Source organism: Vanacampus margaritifer, chromosome 2, assembly GCF_051991255.1.
Source record: "Vanacampus margaritifer isolate UIUO_Vmar chromosome 2, RoL_Vmar_1.0, whole genome shotgun sequence".
Lineage (NCBI taxonomy): Eukaryota > Metazoa > Chordata > Actinopteri > Syngnathiformes > Syngnathidae > Vanacampus > Vanacampus margaritifer.
In genome coordinates, this window is record NC_135433.1 from 32,488,154 (window position 1) to 32,507,638 (window position 19,485).

General features: G+C 39.7%; 2 protein-coding genes across 3 annotated transcripts in view; both read right to left on the reverse strand.

Annotated features, from left to right (window-relative positions):
• Positions 1 to 463: 463 nt before the first annotated feature.
• scinlb (scinderin like b) lies at positions 464 to 19,466 on the reverse strand. Of its 2 annotated transcripts, XM_077559291.1 has the most exons (18): positions 19,318 to 19,466; positions 15,976 to 16,163; positions 14,127 to 14,281; positions 12,077 to 12,109; positions 9,627 to 9,788; positions 8,705 to 8,860; positions 6,584 to 6,673; positions 6,292 to 6,424; positions 6,022 to 6,110; positions 5,713 to 5,928; positions 5,202 to 5,323; positions 5,030 to 5,120; positions 3,107 to 3,277; positions 2,862 to 3,036; positions 2,093 to 2,208; positions 1,920 to 1,997; positions 1,749 to 1,809; positions 464 to 1,170 (listed from the first exon to the last, which is right to left on the reverse strand). In XM_077559291.1, the coding sequence occupies exons 2-18, from the start codon at positions 16,154 to 16,156 to the stop codon at positions 1,010 to 1,012; spliced, it is 2,190 nt and encodes a 729-aa protein (XP_077415417.1). In that variant the 5' UTR covers positions 16,157 to 16,163; positions 19,318 to 19,466; the 3' UTR covers positions 464 to 1,009. The 2 variants fall into 2 exon arrangements, with proteins under 2 accessions (XP_077415417.1, XP_077415418.1); XM_077559292.1 differs by lacking the exon at positions 12,077 to 12,109.
• Positions 19,338 to 19,485, reverse strand: part of ccdc18 (coiled-coil domain containing 18) — a 30,235-nt gene continuing 30,087 nt past the window's right edge. The window contains exon 27 of the transcript XR_013291339.1: positions 19,338 to 19,475. The gene's annotated coding sequence lies outside the window, so the exon portion shown is untranslated. The remainder of the gene's footprint in view (positions 19,476 to 19,485) is intronic.

Genomic DNA, 19,485 nt, shown 5'->3' on the forward strand with positions numbered 1-19,485 from the left:
TGATTAAAAAAAAAGTTTTCCTATGATCACTTTGTGCACTTTGTGTAAGTTATACATGTATGTTTCTGGATTTAAAAAAAAAATATATATATATATATATATATATATATCTCAATAAACGTTGTCCTTTGTTTAAAACAAGGAAACAACAAAAAACGTTTTTAATCTTTTGCTGGAAAAACTCCTGTATTTGTGTTTTTGTGCTCTTTTTGAAATGTCCAACGTTGGCACAAGGTGGCGCCAAAGCCTTGTGTAATCGGAAAATAGTACTGTAACAGCTATCAAGACCTGCTGCAAATAGTAAAAATACAAGTTTGGATTATCAACTACAAAAAAAATTCGGTCCTTTATCCTATGCTAGATGTCGTAAGCATATTACTTGAAAAAAGGTTGAATTAATGAAGTGAGGGCTTCTTCTGTATGATTGCCCATGTTCTGATTTGTTGCATACACGTACAGCATGTGTTTTAACTCCAACAAGTTTTATTTCAAAGCCATCCATGAGAGCATTTCATGGACACAGTGCTAAATTGTGGCATGTATGCATGCATATACTTCGACACGTTTCACAGCGGGATAAAAATGCAGCATGCAGCATTGCAGCTTCTAGCGAAACAATCCAGTAATAACTAACAATAACACAACATTGAAACTGTGTGGTAATGGATTAAATGGTGTGTATGGGGTAAAAGCATGTTGATATAAAGTAGGTTGACACCGCCGTCTAAAATGTCTTGCATTTGGATTGTTTGTTTTTTTAAAGGAGAGGAAGTGGCAAAATGAGGATGACACACTGTTGAATGCAAGAGACAAATAAACCTATTGTTTGTCAAATAAAGAAGGAAAGCGTCATTTTGTAAAACCTTACACCACTTCCTCACCCGTGCGTCAGTCTTTAAATCTGATTACATCTTTGCTTTTGGCACTTAGGAATTAGAGGTAAAAACAACCAAAATGGCAACTGCCGCTAAATAGGTGCAAAGTTGGCAAAAACGTTGGAGTTTGGAGTTCAGAAGCGAGCGCGGATTCTGTCCAACGGGTCCGTCTCCCACATCTTGGGGTCCCAGGCGTGGAACCAGCCTGTGAAAATCGGTGGTTCGGCTCCCTGTTTGATGGTGGTGATGGGCAGCCCCTTGCGGCCGGACGGGTCTGAATCCAGGTAGGCCCTTGCTGGAGGAGATGAGCGGAAAAATGGGGATGGGATTTAACATTATTGCAAAAAACATCTTTCTAAAAAAAAAAAAAACCCACTGACAACCTCTCTGACACACAACCAACTTTAACATCTCGCACCAAAAAAACTGTCACACTCACCAAAAAAGCTCCCCAAAAACTCACAAGTCCAAAATCTCTCACACATCGAACAAACTCACTCACCAAAAAACTTGCATGCTCAATAAAAAACAACACCCTCAACAAAAGTGAAAACCTCTCACACACACTGAAAAAGTTTTCTTTCTCTCCAAAAACTCCTTCACTTTTTAATGCTATCTGGCTCAGCCAATAGATACAGTAAGTCCCGCTTCCGGGTTCTTTCCGAGAGGTGCGGGAGAGACGTCTTAGTTGTGTGTGAGAGTTTTTTTTTTATGTGTATGACAGTTCCTTTGATGAGTGTGAGTGTGGTTTTTGGTGTGAGTGAGAGATTGCTTGTGAGCATGAGAGGTCAATGTTTTTGTTGGCCTATAACGCCACTCAAATGATAACCTGTGCATTCTTTTCTCTTGATACTTTTTGTCCAACCAACCAACCTAATTTGGGAGCTCCAGTCCTTTCCTGTGCATTCGCTTCGTTGCCAATCCAAAGGAAGAGCTGCGTGGAACACAAAACCACAGTACGTCACTAAGGTCGTTTGTAACATCTATCATTATAAGGACATGGGTGAGAACTCTCCAAACATGTTAAAATAGCCGACATCTTACTTGGACCCAAGTATCCAGAATCATGACATCATCCGTGGCCAGGTCAGACTGAGTAAAGTCTCCTGGTACTTCCTCAACCTGAGAGGAGTACACAGTAAGGCGGAGACTACTAGTAGTAGTATGTCAAACTATAACATCGTAATTATCTCTACTGTAATTATGATTTCACGTACAATAAGTCTTCCAGTTTTGTTGGAGCAGCCGAAGAGACGCGGCGGCTTGATCACGTTCTGCAGAGTCTTGGATGTCTGGTATTCCTTTTTGCCACCCAGAGTGGACCAGAATGGAGCTGTGAGGAAGAACAATAGATTGTAGTCAACTGTCGCACACTCAGTCCTTCAATGAGAGTAATGTTGGCACCCTTTACCAATCTGGCTGTTTTATTCTACTCATTTCATTAGCACTGATATACAGTCGTGACCCACGTCATGAACTCATTCACTGCCATCGACGACTATAGACGTCAAAAATTCTTTTGAACTATTTCTATTAGTTTCACATTTTTTCCACTTTTGTTAACAAGAGTATGAAAACCTATATATTTTTTTGTACATTTAGAACAGATATCAAATTTGTGATTAATCTTGAGTTCACTAGTGAAGTCATGTGATTAATCACAATTTAAAAATGTAATCGACTGATTAAAAAAAAAAGGAAAAGATCATAAAAAAATTACATGATGTGTACAATAAAAACAATTCTAGGTTTTCATACTCTTGTTAACAAAAGTAGGAAAAAAAGTGAAACTAATAGAAATAGTTCAAATGAATTTTTGACGTCTATAGTCGTCAATGGCAGTGAATGAGTACAATCCATTGAGATCAAATCTATATGTTTAAGCAATAGGCAATTACAAACCATGGGTGGGCGCGAATAACTCGTGGATTTTCACTGATCATAGCAGGAGTTGCTTTTGACGCTCGATCCACAGAGGACACCCACCTGGCTCTTTTCCCTCGGAAACATGGCTGGCGCTTCCGCCAAGGAAGCCCACCACGTGCTTGGCGGCCTCCATCTCGTCGTCGCTGGCGCCCACGCCTCGCCACACAAACAGAGCGCCCGGCGACTTCAGCACAAACACGTCGTTGGTGTTCAAGTTGGAAGCAGAAACGTCAACCTGAGGGAACAAATTAAAAAGGTGGCAATTTTTCAGTAGCTTAAACCAGCCAAACAAAAGCACTCCTCACCTCCACAGCCCGGGTAGCGTGGGAGGTGCTCTGGCGGATGTGGAAGAGGCGAATGTTGCCAGACTGGGTCTGTCCACCTTTACGTGATGTTCCTCCGCTGTGGATGATCATGGGTCTGCCCTTGAACAGGCTCATCAGGTGTGGGGGCTCCTGGCCCTGAGTTACCCTCACCTGGAACGCACAAGAACACAGTGAACACGCCATTGTTTGTACCAGCTTTCAATAATAAAGGTCAATGTCTCGAACAGTGGTTGTCAAACTTTTTACAGCATGTATCACACTAAAAAAAATTACTTGCTCTCCAAATGTCAAGATTAAAAGAGTCTATTTTTGAAAATACATAAATAAATACATAGTACATTATGCTCATTAATTTAAGGTAACCACATAATTCCATGCAATTTACAATAGTACATGGGAATAACTACCATGAAAACGTTTTTATTGATTATATTTTATTCACTTTATTTATGGCAGAAATTGTAACATCTTCTCCTGTCTATGTGAAATCAGTACCAGAAATATATGTAAAGTATGATTCAAAATAATCGAGTTGTAGTATGAGGGCCACGTTTAGAATTGATACAATAGCGCCCTCTGTTGGCCATTCAAGGGCAATGCATATTGCGTGAAGAAATTTGCAGTTGAGATAAGTCACTCTCAATTCTGTCTCACCTTTGCCATTTCCAACAAAATAATGTTTTGGGTTTTCAATTCATTAACCTTGGCTGCACCTTCCACCATGTGTTCCTCATATCGTTATACTGATTGTAAAGACTACAGGCAGATTGTTAAGTCAATTCAATTTATTTCATTCATTTGTAAAGGAAAACAGACAATATAAAGCAATATTGAAATTCAAAGTAAAGTAAAAGAAATGAAAGGGGACAGAAAAAAAATAAAACTTGTTTTGTCTGCCCCTGATCGACAACAAAAAAAAACTAGAAAAAGTAATGTAAGTACACAGTAAATTCTGAGAGTACATTTTACTCTAGAAAGAGTCTATTTGGTCGCACTCCAAAAACAGTCAAATTTACGCTTGGAAGAGAGTAAAATATTTAGTGTACATTTTTACTGTGTATGAGAGAATTTGCCTATGCCGTGACAAAACCATAGTAAAGTTTTTCACTCCGAAATTCTAAGTAAAATTTAGATAGTTTTTTTTAGTACATTTTACTTAGCTTATTAAAAAAGAAAAGAAAAGAAAAAGTTACACAAGGGTTGAGGAACAAATACAATCTCACAATCTTCAGCTTGGGAGACGGCCACTTTACCACCTGAGCTATGCCACTCCTACTGTTTGCTAATATTCAAAAGAAGACTAAAAACATCACTTTTGGTCTCTTGGAGGCGCAAAGATTTCAAGTGACACACAGTAGGGGCGGCATGGCTCAGCGAGTAGGTTGGCAGTCTCCCAACCTGAAGTTCTGGGTTTGTTCCTCAACCCTTGAGTGACTTTACTTTACAGAAAATAATAATAATAAACAAAAATAAAATAGTAACATTTTGGCCCAAATCTCTCCTTGCAAAATTTACTTAGAATTTCTGAGTGAAAAATCTTTAATAGTTTTTTTTCATGGGATAGGCAAATTCTCTCACACACACTAAAAAATACTTTGAGTAAAATCTTTTTATTAAATAAATAATTATATATATATATATATATATATATATATATATATATATATATATATATATATATATATATATATATTATTATTATTATTATACATTTCATTCTCTTCCAAGTGTAAATTTTACTCTGTTTAGGGTGGGACCAAATAATAATAATAATAATAATAATAATAATAATAATAATAATAATAATAATAATGCAGCTCTTTTAAGAGTCAAATGTACTCTGCCAAATTTACTGTGGAGAAACGAGATAAAGAGGTGTAGCCTCCAACGACAAGCTCGAACCTGAACCGGTGCTCCTCCCAGTGAGTCATCCAGCTTCACAGTGAGGAAGGCTGAAGCAGCCAGTTCGTCCTGTGTAGCCTTCAGCCCCTGCCTGACAAAGACACACGTTCGAGCGTTCAGAATACTTTTTAGTAGTTTAGTCAACAACTAGCAACTCCATACGCACACATACCAAGTGTATATCATTTGTCCTGTCTTGTAGGTGTAGAGGATGAGGTAACAGTCTCCACCATAGAAGTGCCCGTAGGATGCCGGATCCACAGGAACCATTTCACCATTCTCTGCACGCCAAATCTAAAAAAACCACACCAGATCAAATAGGATGCGTGAGGTTATGGGCGGCCTTGAAATTAAGCAGAAAGGTTTTGAAAAGTGTTTTTGTGGAATAAAAGAGAAACTTAGATGATTCGAACTCAAATAATACGTTTGAGAACGTTTGCACTAAACCAGGATCAGACTGTAGAACTGGTTGTCATCAGGGTAGCAGTAAAAGGAATATGTATTTGCTGTAGATACATTATAGCTGATGGGAATGAGATGAAGAGGAGGGGCCCTAGGAAGCACCCTTGGGGCATTCCTGTGGCGACTGGGGACAGCTGACAGTTTTTTTTGATTGGCTCTCATACTGTATTGAGCAGGTGTTCTTGCTATTTTGATGTGACGATGCAGCACGTGCGTTTTACCTGGAACTTGCCCTTGCCATCATCTACCATGGCATGCTGAGCTGCCATGGCCCTATTGGAGTGCAGGCTGGACGCGTCGAAGGGCACCTGGTCCACTTTAGCAATGCGGCCAATAGTGTAGGCCCGACTCGGTCCGGTGGTCTCGTCTTTGTCCTTCCAGTCGCTGAAAAACTGCTTGAACAGGATGGTCTCGGCTCCTGCGGGAAGTACCTGGAGCTGCAGGGAGACGCAAGAAATGTATGACGTTTTTGGGCCAGCATACATGTACAGAATATAGTAATAACACAGCATTCATATAATAAAGTGTACCTGACACCTGCTGCTGTATCCTTTGTCTTTAATGAACTTCTGGCCTGCAGACATGGCGGCTTTACGTTCTGACAGGTTGGCCTTTGGACCTGATTGAAAACGATGAGACAAATGTACTGTGTATCCACAGTCCGCTTACTGGACACTACATTAAAAAAGTACACTAGGACGATCTAATCAGGCTCAATAAAGAGCTAAATCAGAAACACCGAGCTCTGTTTACAACCTAATTTGTCATTTTTGTGACAGGAATTGAGATGACTTTATTACCTTTCCAAACAAATATGTTCTTGTCCACTCCGTTATCCAGAATGTAACACTCCTCAGGGGACAACATGGCCTGTTTGAAGGGGCTGGATGGCGCCACGACAGACAACTTCATGGAACCCGAGGCATCAGAGATCTGAAACGCAAAGAGACATTTCAAATACAATGATCAGAAAATTGAATTGATATAAAAATAATCATATTGAATTCATTGATTCATTTTCAAATTTTCCACACTCATATAGCTTAGTTATAAAATGAACATAAACTGAAATATGTTTAGTTTAGTTCTCACCATGTAGAGGGAACCTTTCTTCCGATTGGAGGCGTCCGCTTTCTCATCATCGGGTGTGCTTGGTGCAATGGCAGTTTTGGGTCCCAACACCTACGTTGAACAGAGGAGGTGAACACAGTCAGTCAATCAATCAATCAATCAATCAATCAATCAATCAATCAATCAATGTATTTTACATTGAGATGTACTGCGCAGTACGCCAACATCATAAGTAAGTGGTGTACCAAACATGTACAAATTGATGGCTCAATGTATGTTTCTTCCAGCATTAAGCGGACATTGCAACTAAGCACTTTCCACTGCAGCTGTTTTTAAAGCGCTCTATAAATAAAAACGAATTGAGTCAAATATAGGGGAATTAAAAACTATTGAAATCATTCTTCGATTTAAATGCATTGCACATGTAGTCAAAATTATGCCTGAATAAATATTTAGAAACAAACAGTTTGTAAAGATTAAACGCAAAGGAAGTGAAGTGCAAACTAAGTTAAAGCGACAGTGTGTAAAAGTTCACCACTAGATGTCACTATGCAGCCGAAGCACGTGTATTTTGAGGCACTACGGCATCTCAGAGCGACCATACTTCGCAAGTCTGCCACTAATTATTATACGGTGAGAACTAGTGGTAATTTCGTCAACAAAAACTAAATAAAAATAATTTCGGCAACACACATTTTTACCCAACTAAAACTAGACTAGCCTGGACTAAAAACCCTCACTAATAAACAATAAGTGGGACTAAATCAGTATGCATTTTCGTCGACTTTTGAAGACGAGATGAAAATGTACTTCACTTAATAAAAATTGGACTAGAATCTATGGACATTTTAGTTCATGAACAAAAACAAGAGGAAAATGATATGATTTTGTAAAATCCTGTCTGCTTATCTGTCACTGAGACACCGACACCCCCTTTCAACTGTGCAGCTAGCGAGTGCAACATGCACAAACACATGGGACAGACAGGAGGTGGATTCACGGTGAATGGTTGAAAAAAAAAGAAGTGAATTATAGTTATAACATAACATTAATCCAAAGGCTATAACATTCCAACATTAATGTCAACCCGACCGCTAACTAATGCTGGCTAATTTACTAGCTCCTAGCATGGAGCCATACTAGGCACTTGTTGATATACTTTAATTGTGTGTCAAGTTGTTTTTCATCAAACAGATGAGAGAAAATTTTATGTGAAATAGTTTTAGATCCTAAATGTTCAACATAATCTGCTAAGAAAAAAAATATACAGGGGTAAAATGTTTGCCCCGACTAAAACTAGACTAAAACGTTGACAGTTTTTGTTGACTAAAACTAGATGAATACAATTGTTTACTTGGACCAAATAAAAGACTAAAATGCTAGATTTATAGTCGACAAAAAATTGACTAAATTAAAACAGAATGAGGCTGACTAACTATGATAACAACTAACGAGTGTGATTGAAACTGTACTAAAACTAAGACTAAATTAAAAAATGGCGGATAAAATTAACACTAGTGAGAACCCAGGTAAACGATGGCAAAAGACAGGGCGAGCGGGAGTTAGCCGAAACGGCTAAAGGGAGCGGCTAGCAGAAGTTAGCCCGAGTGGCTAAGAAGAGCAGCTAGCGGAGAAGCTAGTAAATAAAGCTTGCGAGAGCAAAGCAGATGACGACAAGTAAACAGTATTAAAAAAATGTGCGTTAATATGATAAATTCAACACACTGCCCCTTAAGTTATTATTTTGCATACCAATAGCGTCTGTACAATTAATTTTTTTTAAAATAAAATAGAGGTCATAATTCTAAAGTGGTCTGATCAAGGTGCAAAATATTGGCTGTATTTTTAGATGTATATTTTCTGTTAAAAAAAACAACCCTCTTATAGTCTTCAGTGGACTTTAGCATCCTCCCTTCAAGTGTTTACAAGACAGAGTTGGCCCCAATTTGGCCCGTGAGCAGCTCATTACAAACGACAGCATTGTGCGTGTTTGTTCCCACGCTGACTATCTCGCCGGACATGACACGCATCATTACAGCTTACAGCTTGTGCTCACAGGAGAGCGACCAGCGTTGGGCTCGAAAATTAATTGTGCGTGCGTGCGTGCGTGCGTGCGTGCGTGCGTGCGTGCGTTTGCGGCACCGTCATCTCCATGATTGCTTGCGGCTCTTGGCCCTCCTCCACCATGTGCAGCTTGGCTCGGCCGTTCCTCTCGTTGTCTCGGATGTGGATGGCCACGTGGGACGCCTTCAGCCTCTCGTAGCGGTTACACTGGCTGCCGCACCACTGGTAGATTTCCTGGCGACGACACACAAACAACATTGATTGGTCACGTGAGAGACATCTGGGGGGGATTATGATGAGGCAGTTACTGTGACAAAAATCACAGAAGTTAAGTCGAGTCCCTACTAGGCATGGGCCAATTACCGGGTTATGTGGTTTTAAGTTAAAGGTTCAATGACCTCTAGTTATTGTTGTCTTGTTGTTGTTTTTTTAAGAGGGTTTCTAAACACGTCACAATGTTAGTTCATGTTAGATTGGCTATCGGTGCACTAACCTGTGAAGTTAAACATAGCTTGGCTGTCTTTGTGGGATTTAGAGGGACTAATGAAGTTAGATGTCATAGTTGTTGTCTCTTATCTTGACTTGCAAATCTTGCATGCTGCCATTCTGTTTTTCCAGATTTTATTTAAAAAACCCGGTTTGCGACGTGTGGGCCACGTCCCAATACTTGCGCTTGAGCGGGAGCGTGCGGTTGGGTGGCACAGGGGTGGGGTTGCGAGTGTTGGAACGCGGCCAGCAGTGGCCGGAAACAGCGCTGATGTGTAAAACCCGGAAGTCGGTAGTCCGTGGCATCTACCCCATAGTTTTCAGACTGGATTCCGGCTTGAATTTCCCGCCCTCTTGTCTCTACTGCTCAACGCGCAGTTTCATTTTTCATCAACAGGTGGCAGCAGCGATTCGAAAACATGTTTCATCACTTGTGTTGTGTCCCAGCGTATGAAAGCTCTCATCCACACTGTCACACAGCCATCCAAAGTGAGTGAAATGTGCGAGGGCTCACCTTTCCCAGGTCAATAATGAAGCAGTCGCCATTGTTAAAGCTGTGCCAGGTCAGCTCCACCTCCGTGGCTCTGATGACCCTGCGACCTTTGATGTGAAGCAGTCGTTTCACGTTGGCATCGTTGATCACCACGTGTTGAAAACCTGACGCCACGCCACCTTTCTGTCGGAACATGTAGATTGTTAGTCATTTAGTGGAACATTATGGGAATTAGGGCAAACACATGTGGGAGTGAGAAACACAACTAAGCCTGAAAACTAGGGGTGTCAGGTGATTACATTTTTTAATTGTAATTAATCGCATGACTTCAATAGTTAACTCACAATTAATTGCAAATTTGATCTGTTCTAAATGTACAATAAAATGTACAATAAACTATTTTCCCCCTAAGTTTTGACACGCTCAACATGTAAGTGGAAAAAAACTTGAAACTAATGGCTGCATCTTTTAGTCATTGATTAATTTCATAATCATTCATAAAAGCTGCACTGTACTGTAAAAAACGAGTGTGATATTGATTTGTTGAGGTCATTTTTCTGCCACGTGATGGCATAATTGCATTTGTAAGACATTGGTGACAGCTCAGTGCATTTTTCTTATAATGAAAACTACTCAACCTGGCCATGTTTTAAACTCAACTGCATTTGTATTAGCTTGAAATTACACAGGAAAGGCAAAGGTCAAAAAGTTGTCTTAAGATATCGATCTATTTTGTAGATTGCTTTTCGTCTTTAGAGTCATATGTCGCCATACTTTGACACCAAACAGTAATTTCCTATTGGGCAAGGTTTTGGCGCCATCTTGTGGCATCTATGGGCGTTACAGAAAGACCACAGCATTTCCCCCTCACTCTCATATCTGACTCTGCTCCTAGTTTTTTTAATATTTTTTTTTAACGATGCTTTATTTCCCTAGCCTGGCAAGCCACACCCACTTTCTTCAAAAATAAAATGGGTCTCGACAGGCGGCCATAGACAGCGATTCGGCTCCGTCCGAAAACAGGACGGCCCAATCAAATTCGTCTATTTGCGTGACGTCGTGTTCGTGAGTAACGTCACTCTTCAATCATCAAGTTTTTCCCGCAACAACGACTTCATTCACTACTGTCTCTCTTCGACTAGTAACCATGTTGGATTTTTACTGAGTCTCCGCAAAAATAAATAAATAAATAACTTCAAAGAGCTACTTTTATGAGGTCATGTCCGCTCTTCGCTCATTGGTTCATTGCCGCGAGTAAGTCTGCATTTCCAGGCTATTATTTCCCCGCCCCTACTATCGATTACTTGCAGTTGCAGGCGCTGTTCTTAATCATTTGGTTGTTACAATTTTCCATGACTCCTGATTACAAATTCTATCGCATCAATCACATGCAGGGGCAATTGTCCATGTAAGAATATGATAAAGTGATACAAACTTTTTTTTTTTAATTTTCAGTTAAAACGGCCGTCTGAGGGACACCGAAACTAAAGCACTTTGGCCACCACATTGTGTAGATAAAGTACTATACTGTATAAGGACTTAAAATATAAACATATCCCAACCCTAATTTCTTGGGAAGGGTACTCTTTTTGATACAACAGCTACTCAGCATACGCATGGACATTAAGCTTATTGGGTTTTTTTTTTTCTTTTAAATGAAACCACAACATATAACATATATTAACAGACATACATGTTTGTTTTTTGACTATATATTGTTTGTCTGTACTATGTCATAAAACAAACGTACATAACATAAACACCCTTCACGAAGCTACTTTTTTCTGTGCAGACACACACACGTTAGTAAGTTTCCCTCATTAGGAAGTAGCAACATGATTGAGGAACAAAAAGGCAGAGTAGTAATGAATATAATGTGTTGGTGTTGAGCGGTAAAAGGTAAACAACTTTTCACATATCTTGGTGTAAGTAAGGAACACTTAATTTCACTCGACTAGACAGACATAACCCGTGAAAGTACTGAGGGGGACGACGGGCTCAGCTAGTCTGCAGAGGGAGGGGTTCAAGGTGGATCGAACCATTTTCAATCAAATGGGGGGTGTACTGTATTTTTGTTGCTTAAATATTACTCTATAAGTAGCTATCTTGTTAAAAAGAACACACACAAAATACCTATACTCTATTTTGGAGGTGCTATTGTTGACTTTGGAGGCGCTGAAGCACTCCAAAAATTGGCTAAATTAAAATTTACCATTTACAATGTGGCCTAGGGCAAAATGAATTGAACACCCCCAGATTAGGGTGTGGATAATTTGGGGAATAACTGTAAATGACAGGGTTGTAGGTTTGTTCAGTTGGATGATTTCATGGAGTTCACAATTGAGAATGGCTTGAATTTTACACAGCATTGCGAAACACAAACGTACAAACATCAGTCAGATGAAAAGACATCGCCTGCATGACTGTCAGTCATCAAATAGCGTCAAGCAGGAGGACCGGTGTTGTTGTACCTTGGAGGTGGAACCGTCTCGTAAAGTGCCGTCCTTTGAGAAGGCGTGAAGCAAAACAAGTACAAGTACAAGTCATGCAAACGGAATGACAACATCAACAACAGACATGCTCATTAGTGGGAGGATGGAGACAAATGAACGGGCCTTTTAGTTCATGTGGAGACAAACAACATTTCTTCTTGTGCAACAAAGTCCCAAGTTTGCCTACAGGGTCTCGCCACAATCTGGAGGAGTGGCTTCAAGATGGAAAGCACATTTACCAGCCGCTTGCCCTTCTCAAGAGCCGGTCTGTAAAATTTTCCATGGCAACAATGTGGCCTGTGTTTGTCCTGATGGAAAGATTGTTTCCTGAAGGACTCGCCAAAACTAAGAGGAGAATGAAAGTACACAGTGTTCTACCAATGAAAATTAGACCATTCTGGCAAAAACCGGTCTTAAAAAAAAAAGAGCAACATTCTAACAAAAGAACAGACATTTTTTATTTTAAAATAAGTAAACACAGCTAGCCACATATTATATAACACTATGAAAATTAGCCTGTCAGGATTTGCATGCATGCTCTCATGTCAAACATGTTGTCTTTTTATTTTTATTTTGATTACATAACATCAACGTCCAATTGTGTTTTAGGCCAAAATTCTTGCAGAGCGAAAAAGTGTTTGGTGGGATAATTACAGCCAGCCAAGGTTAGAGGGGGAAGTCTGAGGCTGACAGCAACAAGAAACAGATGGGCAAAGCAAAAGCGGCCTTGCAACATGTTTGCAGCTTCAGTCATGGATGGGGACACGCCCTGGCATGGAAATACCGAAGAGGGGGGAAAGTTGTCACTGAACTTCAGACTCATCGTAGCTACGCGACAAAGTGCACACGGGGCCGACAATCATTAAACCACGACGATATATTTAAGTCACATGGTTATTTTCACAGCTAACTCCACTGAAGTTGCTCATCATACAGTAAACTGCGGGTTTAATCAATCCACGGCTCATCTAACATCGTGACAGCATGCGAGGAGACGGCGCTCGCACTTGCTAACAAGTTCTTTATTCAAACGTTAACCTCAACTCTTTATCTAGGGCATTTCACTTTTATGGCTTGACGCGTTCAGAAAAAATATCTAACCAGCCATTAGGTCAGTTAAACTTTACCTGACTGTGTGTCCAAGTCAGACTTGGGCATAATATCTGATACTGTGGAGTGGAGGCGGAAGAAATTTAAACAAATTATTGGCTGTTGATGAAAGAAAAACCCACGGAGGTAACAGACATAACTTGGATCTGACAAAAGTAATAATAAATAAATATGTTATGAAAATAATGTGTGGTGTTTGAATTGTAGTTAAACAGAATTAATCCAAAAACAAATTGATTAGACAAAAATTATATCTCTAGAAAGACTTGAAATAATTTGACCATAGGGACATGTTCAAGGGGTGTCCTCTAATTAGCATCACAGGTGTCTTCAAACTTTAAAACTTTATTTAAAAGGGAAGTTTAACATTTCTTGACAATAATATGTTATATGCGACCGCACTAGTCTACCCATGACATTCTGATAATATTACATTTGTATTATATGAGTTAAGCAGCAAAATCCAGCTATTTTTATCCATCTCAGGGGGCGGCCATTTTGCCACTTGCTGTCGACTGAAGATGACATCACAGTTGCTCAGCGCTCAGGTAACGACCAATCACAGTTCAGCTTCAGAAAACAGGTGAGCTGTGATTGGTCGTTGCTTGAGCCCTGAGCAACATGGATGTCGTCGTCAGTCGACAGCAAGTGGCAAAATGGCCGCCCCCTGAGATGGATAAAAATAGCTGGATTTTGCTGCTTAACTCGTATTCCACTAACCAGAATACTATATTAGACCAGTGGGGCTGCACAGAACATATTATTATCAAGAAATAATAATAATTGAGTTGACTTCTTGTAAAAGGGTGACAAAGAAAACTGTCCCTACTGTAGATTTATCTTTCATTAGCATAAAAATAAATATCAATAACAAATTTGTCCATGTGCGGATACCCTACAGGTTTTCTATCGAGCTCACCTTGTACGTGACGCCCGTCTTGAAGTAGCCCAGGAAGGTATTGGATTCGCTGTTCTGCACCTCCCGGAACTGCACCGGCCCGCCACCCAAGAATTCATCCAGCTGGGTTGCAAAGATGGCCACCGCGCCGCTCTCGTCCTGCGAGCACTCGTCACCTGGAAAGAAGTCACAGTGGTGCAATAGTGAAATTTGGAGTCATTGACGCCCGCCCAAAATGTTTGTAATCGATGCCACAAGATGGCAGCAAAAAACTTTTTTTTGCTATTAGACAAGGCTAGGCTATAGTTCTTTGGTCGAAGCAGTATTTTTTAACCACTTATAAAGTATGTAAGGGTTTACGAATATCAAATAAAGGTTCCTCTTTGAAATGACATATTGGAGTTGAGACGTTAAGGAGTTAATGCGAAGACATTACAGTACCATAATCACTCCATTTTGATTTCATTTATTTCATTTCCATCTTTCGGTGCTCCGAGATTGATTTGAGAGATGTTGTGAGCGCGGTGCGGTGTCCTTACGGCACCTCTGAGTCAGGCACGGAGACGCTGACTCAACTTCAACCACATCTGCTGGAAGCATCACAAAACCAATCAAACTTTCCCTTGGATCCACAACATTCCAAATCAATAAAATCCTTGTAAGACGGAGGGATTTATTTTTGGACCGTGTTCTATTGCCAGTGGTGGGAACCAAGCACAGATTAACTCATCCACTGCCATAAATTCATTAAAAAAAAAAATATATATATATATATATTATAAAAATTAGGGGCATGACTTCACTAGTTAACTCACGATTAATCACAAATTTTAAACTAATAAAAATAGTTAAAAGGATTTTTGACGTTTATAGCTGTCAATGGCAGTGAATGAATTAAAAAAAGAAGAAAAAAAAGATTACAAATTCGGGGCGTCATGCGATTAAAGTTTTTAATCGTAATTAATTGCATGACTTCACTAGTTAACTCGCGATTAATCACAAATTTTACATCTGTTCTAAATTTACAATGAAAAAATTCTAGGTTTTCATACTCTTGTTAAAAAAATGGGGAAAAATGTTAAACTAATACAAAAAGTGAAAATAATTTTTTGACGTTTATAGCCGGTAATGGCAGTTAAGTTGTTTTAGTTTTTTTTGTGGTGAATTTTTTAAAGGTATCTGTACTTGAGTAAAATCTGTATTTTCTACTCCTTACTTTGTCAAAATAGGCTCATTGCTGTTTTCGGGCTCAGTCACTTTTTGTATTTTTCCATGGGGGAAATAAGATACATACTGTTCTGAAAAATATTTACTATTACTACTTACTGGCAGTGAATCAAAACTTTTTTTTTTTTTTTTTACTCACAACATGTATATACATCTACTTCAACTCTGATTCTTGCAATTCCAACATGTTGGTTGCAGATTCCCATCTGTCTGCCAGCAAACGAGTACGGGCTGGTTCCTGTCCCCGTGGCCCGTCCAGGTATTCCCAATGTGTGGATTTACCAACATTTACAGAGCATGAGAAAAGCTCACATAGACACCAGATGCCACTGGCATGTCAAATCGGTTTGCATGCGAAGAGAACCCAGACAGAGAGTTTGCAAAAGAGGAAATGCGGATTCTCACGAACAGCTGCAACTTTTTGAGTTGCGCAGTGCTTGCGGAAGATGTTTCAGCATCGAGGCTGGCTGCCTGATGTGAACTGCACGCACACAGGAGCCATTATGTAATGTTCAAGTTGCACAAGTGACACTGTACTGTAAAGACGTTTCTCAACTCCCAAAATTCCTAATATTTCAAATTCCAAAGTTTCCTGCTGTAAATGAAATCGGGTGCGTTACAGTGCGGCACATCCTGGTCTCACCGATCCACATGTGTATGTTGTATGCGGGCGCAGCGGTGGTGAAGAGCAGCAGGTAGGCATCTCCGGTGTAGAAGTTTCCATACAGAGTCTTCGGAACGGGCTTCAGGTCCAAGTTCTCGATGCGCCACACCTGCAGGCCCGGCTGCTTCCCCGCGTTTGCAAACTCCTTGTGGGACACCATGATGCCTCTAATGGCGGGGAGGAGACAAAGAAGGATTTTGAATGAAGGATTTTGCATTGCAAAGTTACACTGAGGCAGCAAATTTGCCAACCACATTCAAGCACAAAGGAGAAATTGGACACACAAATGCAACGGTGTTGTGCACAAATTTTATGATTGCGTTTGCTAAATTGCTTCTTGAACTTTTTAAACAGAGTACCAAGTTACTTACTAGAATCAATAACCTTTTTTTTTTATAAGAAAAAGTGAACTTTGCACATCTTGTACATGTATTGATACAATTGCATTCTCTTAGAAATCCAGTAAACAAAGTTTGGAGAGAGAAAAAAGTGCCACTTCAAAATTCTTACTGGATTAAAACAAGACACCACCCCTCCTTTTCCATAACAGGGGGGAATCAACCAATCAAGCAGCGCTCAGAATTTTGAAAATTGCTCAATTGAGCCCTCTTGAGTCAAGGTAGCAATGCTTCAAATGTGGTTGTTTAAGTCAAATTCCTGCTTTATTCCCATGCATTTCCATGAATTCCCATAGAAAGCTCCCAACGTTGCAACACTAGTTTTTTCAGTGTCTGTATGACTACTGTTTGTTTAAAACCAGACAAACAAGTTTTTAAGGAATGAATCACCTCTCACAGTTGCTGTCCAACTTCTACTTTCAGCAATTTATGACATATTTTTTAAAAATAGATTCGATGTCATTCAGTAACAGCTCAATTTGAGATGAGGAAGCTGAGTGGGTGGCATACAGTGTGGTAGTTTACAATCATGCATTTTACAAAATGTGAAATATTCAACAACTTGTGCATAATGACTTCATCTTTTATTTCAATGGGCATTTGTGCAGTTTTTTTTTCTTCTTCAAATGTGTGCACTACAGCCACCAGGGGCCTTATGATACTTATATACACAAGACGGTCCTATAAATAAACTCAGTAAGCTGCAGTAATATTAGTTATTCTTTTGCAGATGGATAAAGAAATATATGTATGCATACTGTTATATTGTCAGTCGTGTTGCCTATCTCTGGCATTTTGCATTGTGTGAGCATTAAATTTCATCGACAAAATGATGTGGTTCGGTTAAAAACACAATTTGTAATTCTGTTTCATGTTTAGTTTTCCAGTAAATTTAAAATGGGTGTGGCAATGCTTTCCACTGTAGCCTGCTGTTCACAAAAACAGTCCTTTAAAAAAAAAAAGTGTTTTTTCTGAGGTTTCATGATTTTTCACCCCCATTCAAACAAGAACACACACAAAAAAAGACAAGAGTGATGTACATGAAACATGACCAAGAAAATCGAGCATTTGCTTTGGGGCGCACACACACACAATGCAGGACAGTAGTGAAAGTGTGATCTGTCATCCTTCCAAAGACGAAAGATTACACAGATTATTTGCCCTCCCACCGCCCCACCCTGATTACACAAGAGCCAGATTACAAATTATTTTGAGGCAGTAGGATTATTACTGAACATTTTTTGAACATCAAGGTCACGTACCAACTCTTGCATTGTTTGCATTTTGAGTCAGTTCAAAGTCTTGTATTTAGAACGAAAACTGCAAACAGTTCTCATCGTAGCGCACCACTAATGTGTGTAAATTGGCTGTGGGGCGGTTTTATAGCACAGCTCAGGTTACAGATGCAGGAAAACGTATGGTAGACAGGGCTGATCAATACATTCTAAAGCAAGCACTCAGCTTGGTTTCTGGAGGACTGCATTAAAACTCGATTACCAATATGATGTGCCAGCCACTAAAACTACAACAACAAAAGGATGGAATGATGGGAACAACGCAGTTCATCAGACATGACATGGGATTTTTTTTGGTAGCTATAGGAAGCCTACCATGCGCACAAAATGCTCATTTGTTGCCATCAAGTATGTATAACATGAACATGACACTCACATTTGTGTTCAATATTATTACCACAAACAACTCATGACGTCATTGCTTACCCAATCGTCCAGGAGTGGCAACGTTATAACCTTGAATTTTATACGCACATTATACCTACTTTGAGGCCACAAATTAATATCTTGTGCACACAGTATGCGTACAATCTGTGCCTGCAAGTTTGTATTACGTGGCTACTAAATGCTAGTTTGTGGCTACAAAATAGTTAAACTTATTACCTGTGCACGAAAAACAATTTTTAGGGTTTAATATCATTACCATAATCAACTCAGGTTCTCTTGGTAAGGAAATGAAGAAAGAGCACCTTGGTTGCAAGGAAACTACAATACACAATTGCCTATAAGATTAATTACACTATTATTCATTTGTATATTATGCACACATTATACAAATTTATATATTAGATAACATAATATTTTATGTACAATACTCTCATTTTTTACCACAAAATAGGTATAACATTTATTTGCAGTCCTCTACCAATCCATTTCTCAAGAAGGTGCCCTCAATTTGATGGCCCAACTGTCCCAGAATGATTTATTTGTGTGTACATGATAATGTACTTTATTCACGGTGACAACTAAACGCTCATTTTTGGCGTCGTTCTAAGTATAATGTGCGCAAGATCTGGACGCCCTGGTAGACAAATGGAATGCACATTCGCTGGCGCTCCTGTGCGCCGCATTACAACAGTTTCTACATGAGGTGCGCTTCATTTATTCATCCAAGTCTCACGGAATTAAACAAATACTACCTACACAAATAAGCATTTTGTGCGGTAGTTATCGCTATATTGTAGTCACAATTTAAATGTTGGCCCCTGCTTTTCGGGTCTGGGGGCTTTGTACACTACCAATGCACAAAAATTGACATTTTGCAGAGAGTAAATCAAACCTTGTGATACTAAATGCACAGATGCCAACAGCGACATCATTCGTTGGTGCTTTGATTGCCATCAAGAATCTCACAGTGACTTTACGAAAGCGATTAAAACTCTGCAGCGTGCTACTTTTATTACTACGGAAAAGCTGCTCCGGTTACATAACATCGCTTTTCGGTCTTTGAGTGTGGGTGCCCCCCTCCCCCTTTAATCTAGTCAATAACTAAAAGTAAAAGACTAAAAAGAAATCTGCTCTTACAAGAACATACTTTTATTTGGAAAGACAATCCATATTTGCAATAAGCCGACCAGAGGAAAAGAGCACGATAACGTAGAAATAAGGTTACAAATGAATAGACTTACATTCGGAGAGGATGAAAGGACAGAAGTGTTGTCGGAGGTTGCAGATGTGGGAGTGATCCGGAATCAGACGCGCGCGTGCGTGTATGTTGTCAAGGGGGAGGAAGAGTGAGGAGTGGAGGAGGTTGTCTGTCTGAAATCGCGACGCTCTGATTGGTCGACTGCAGCAAG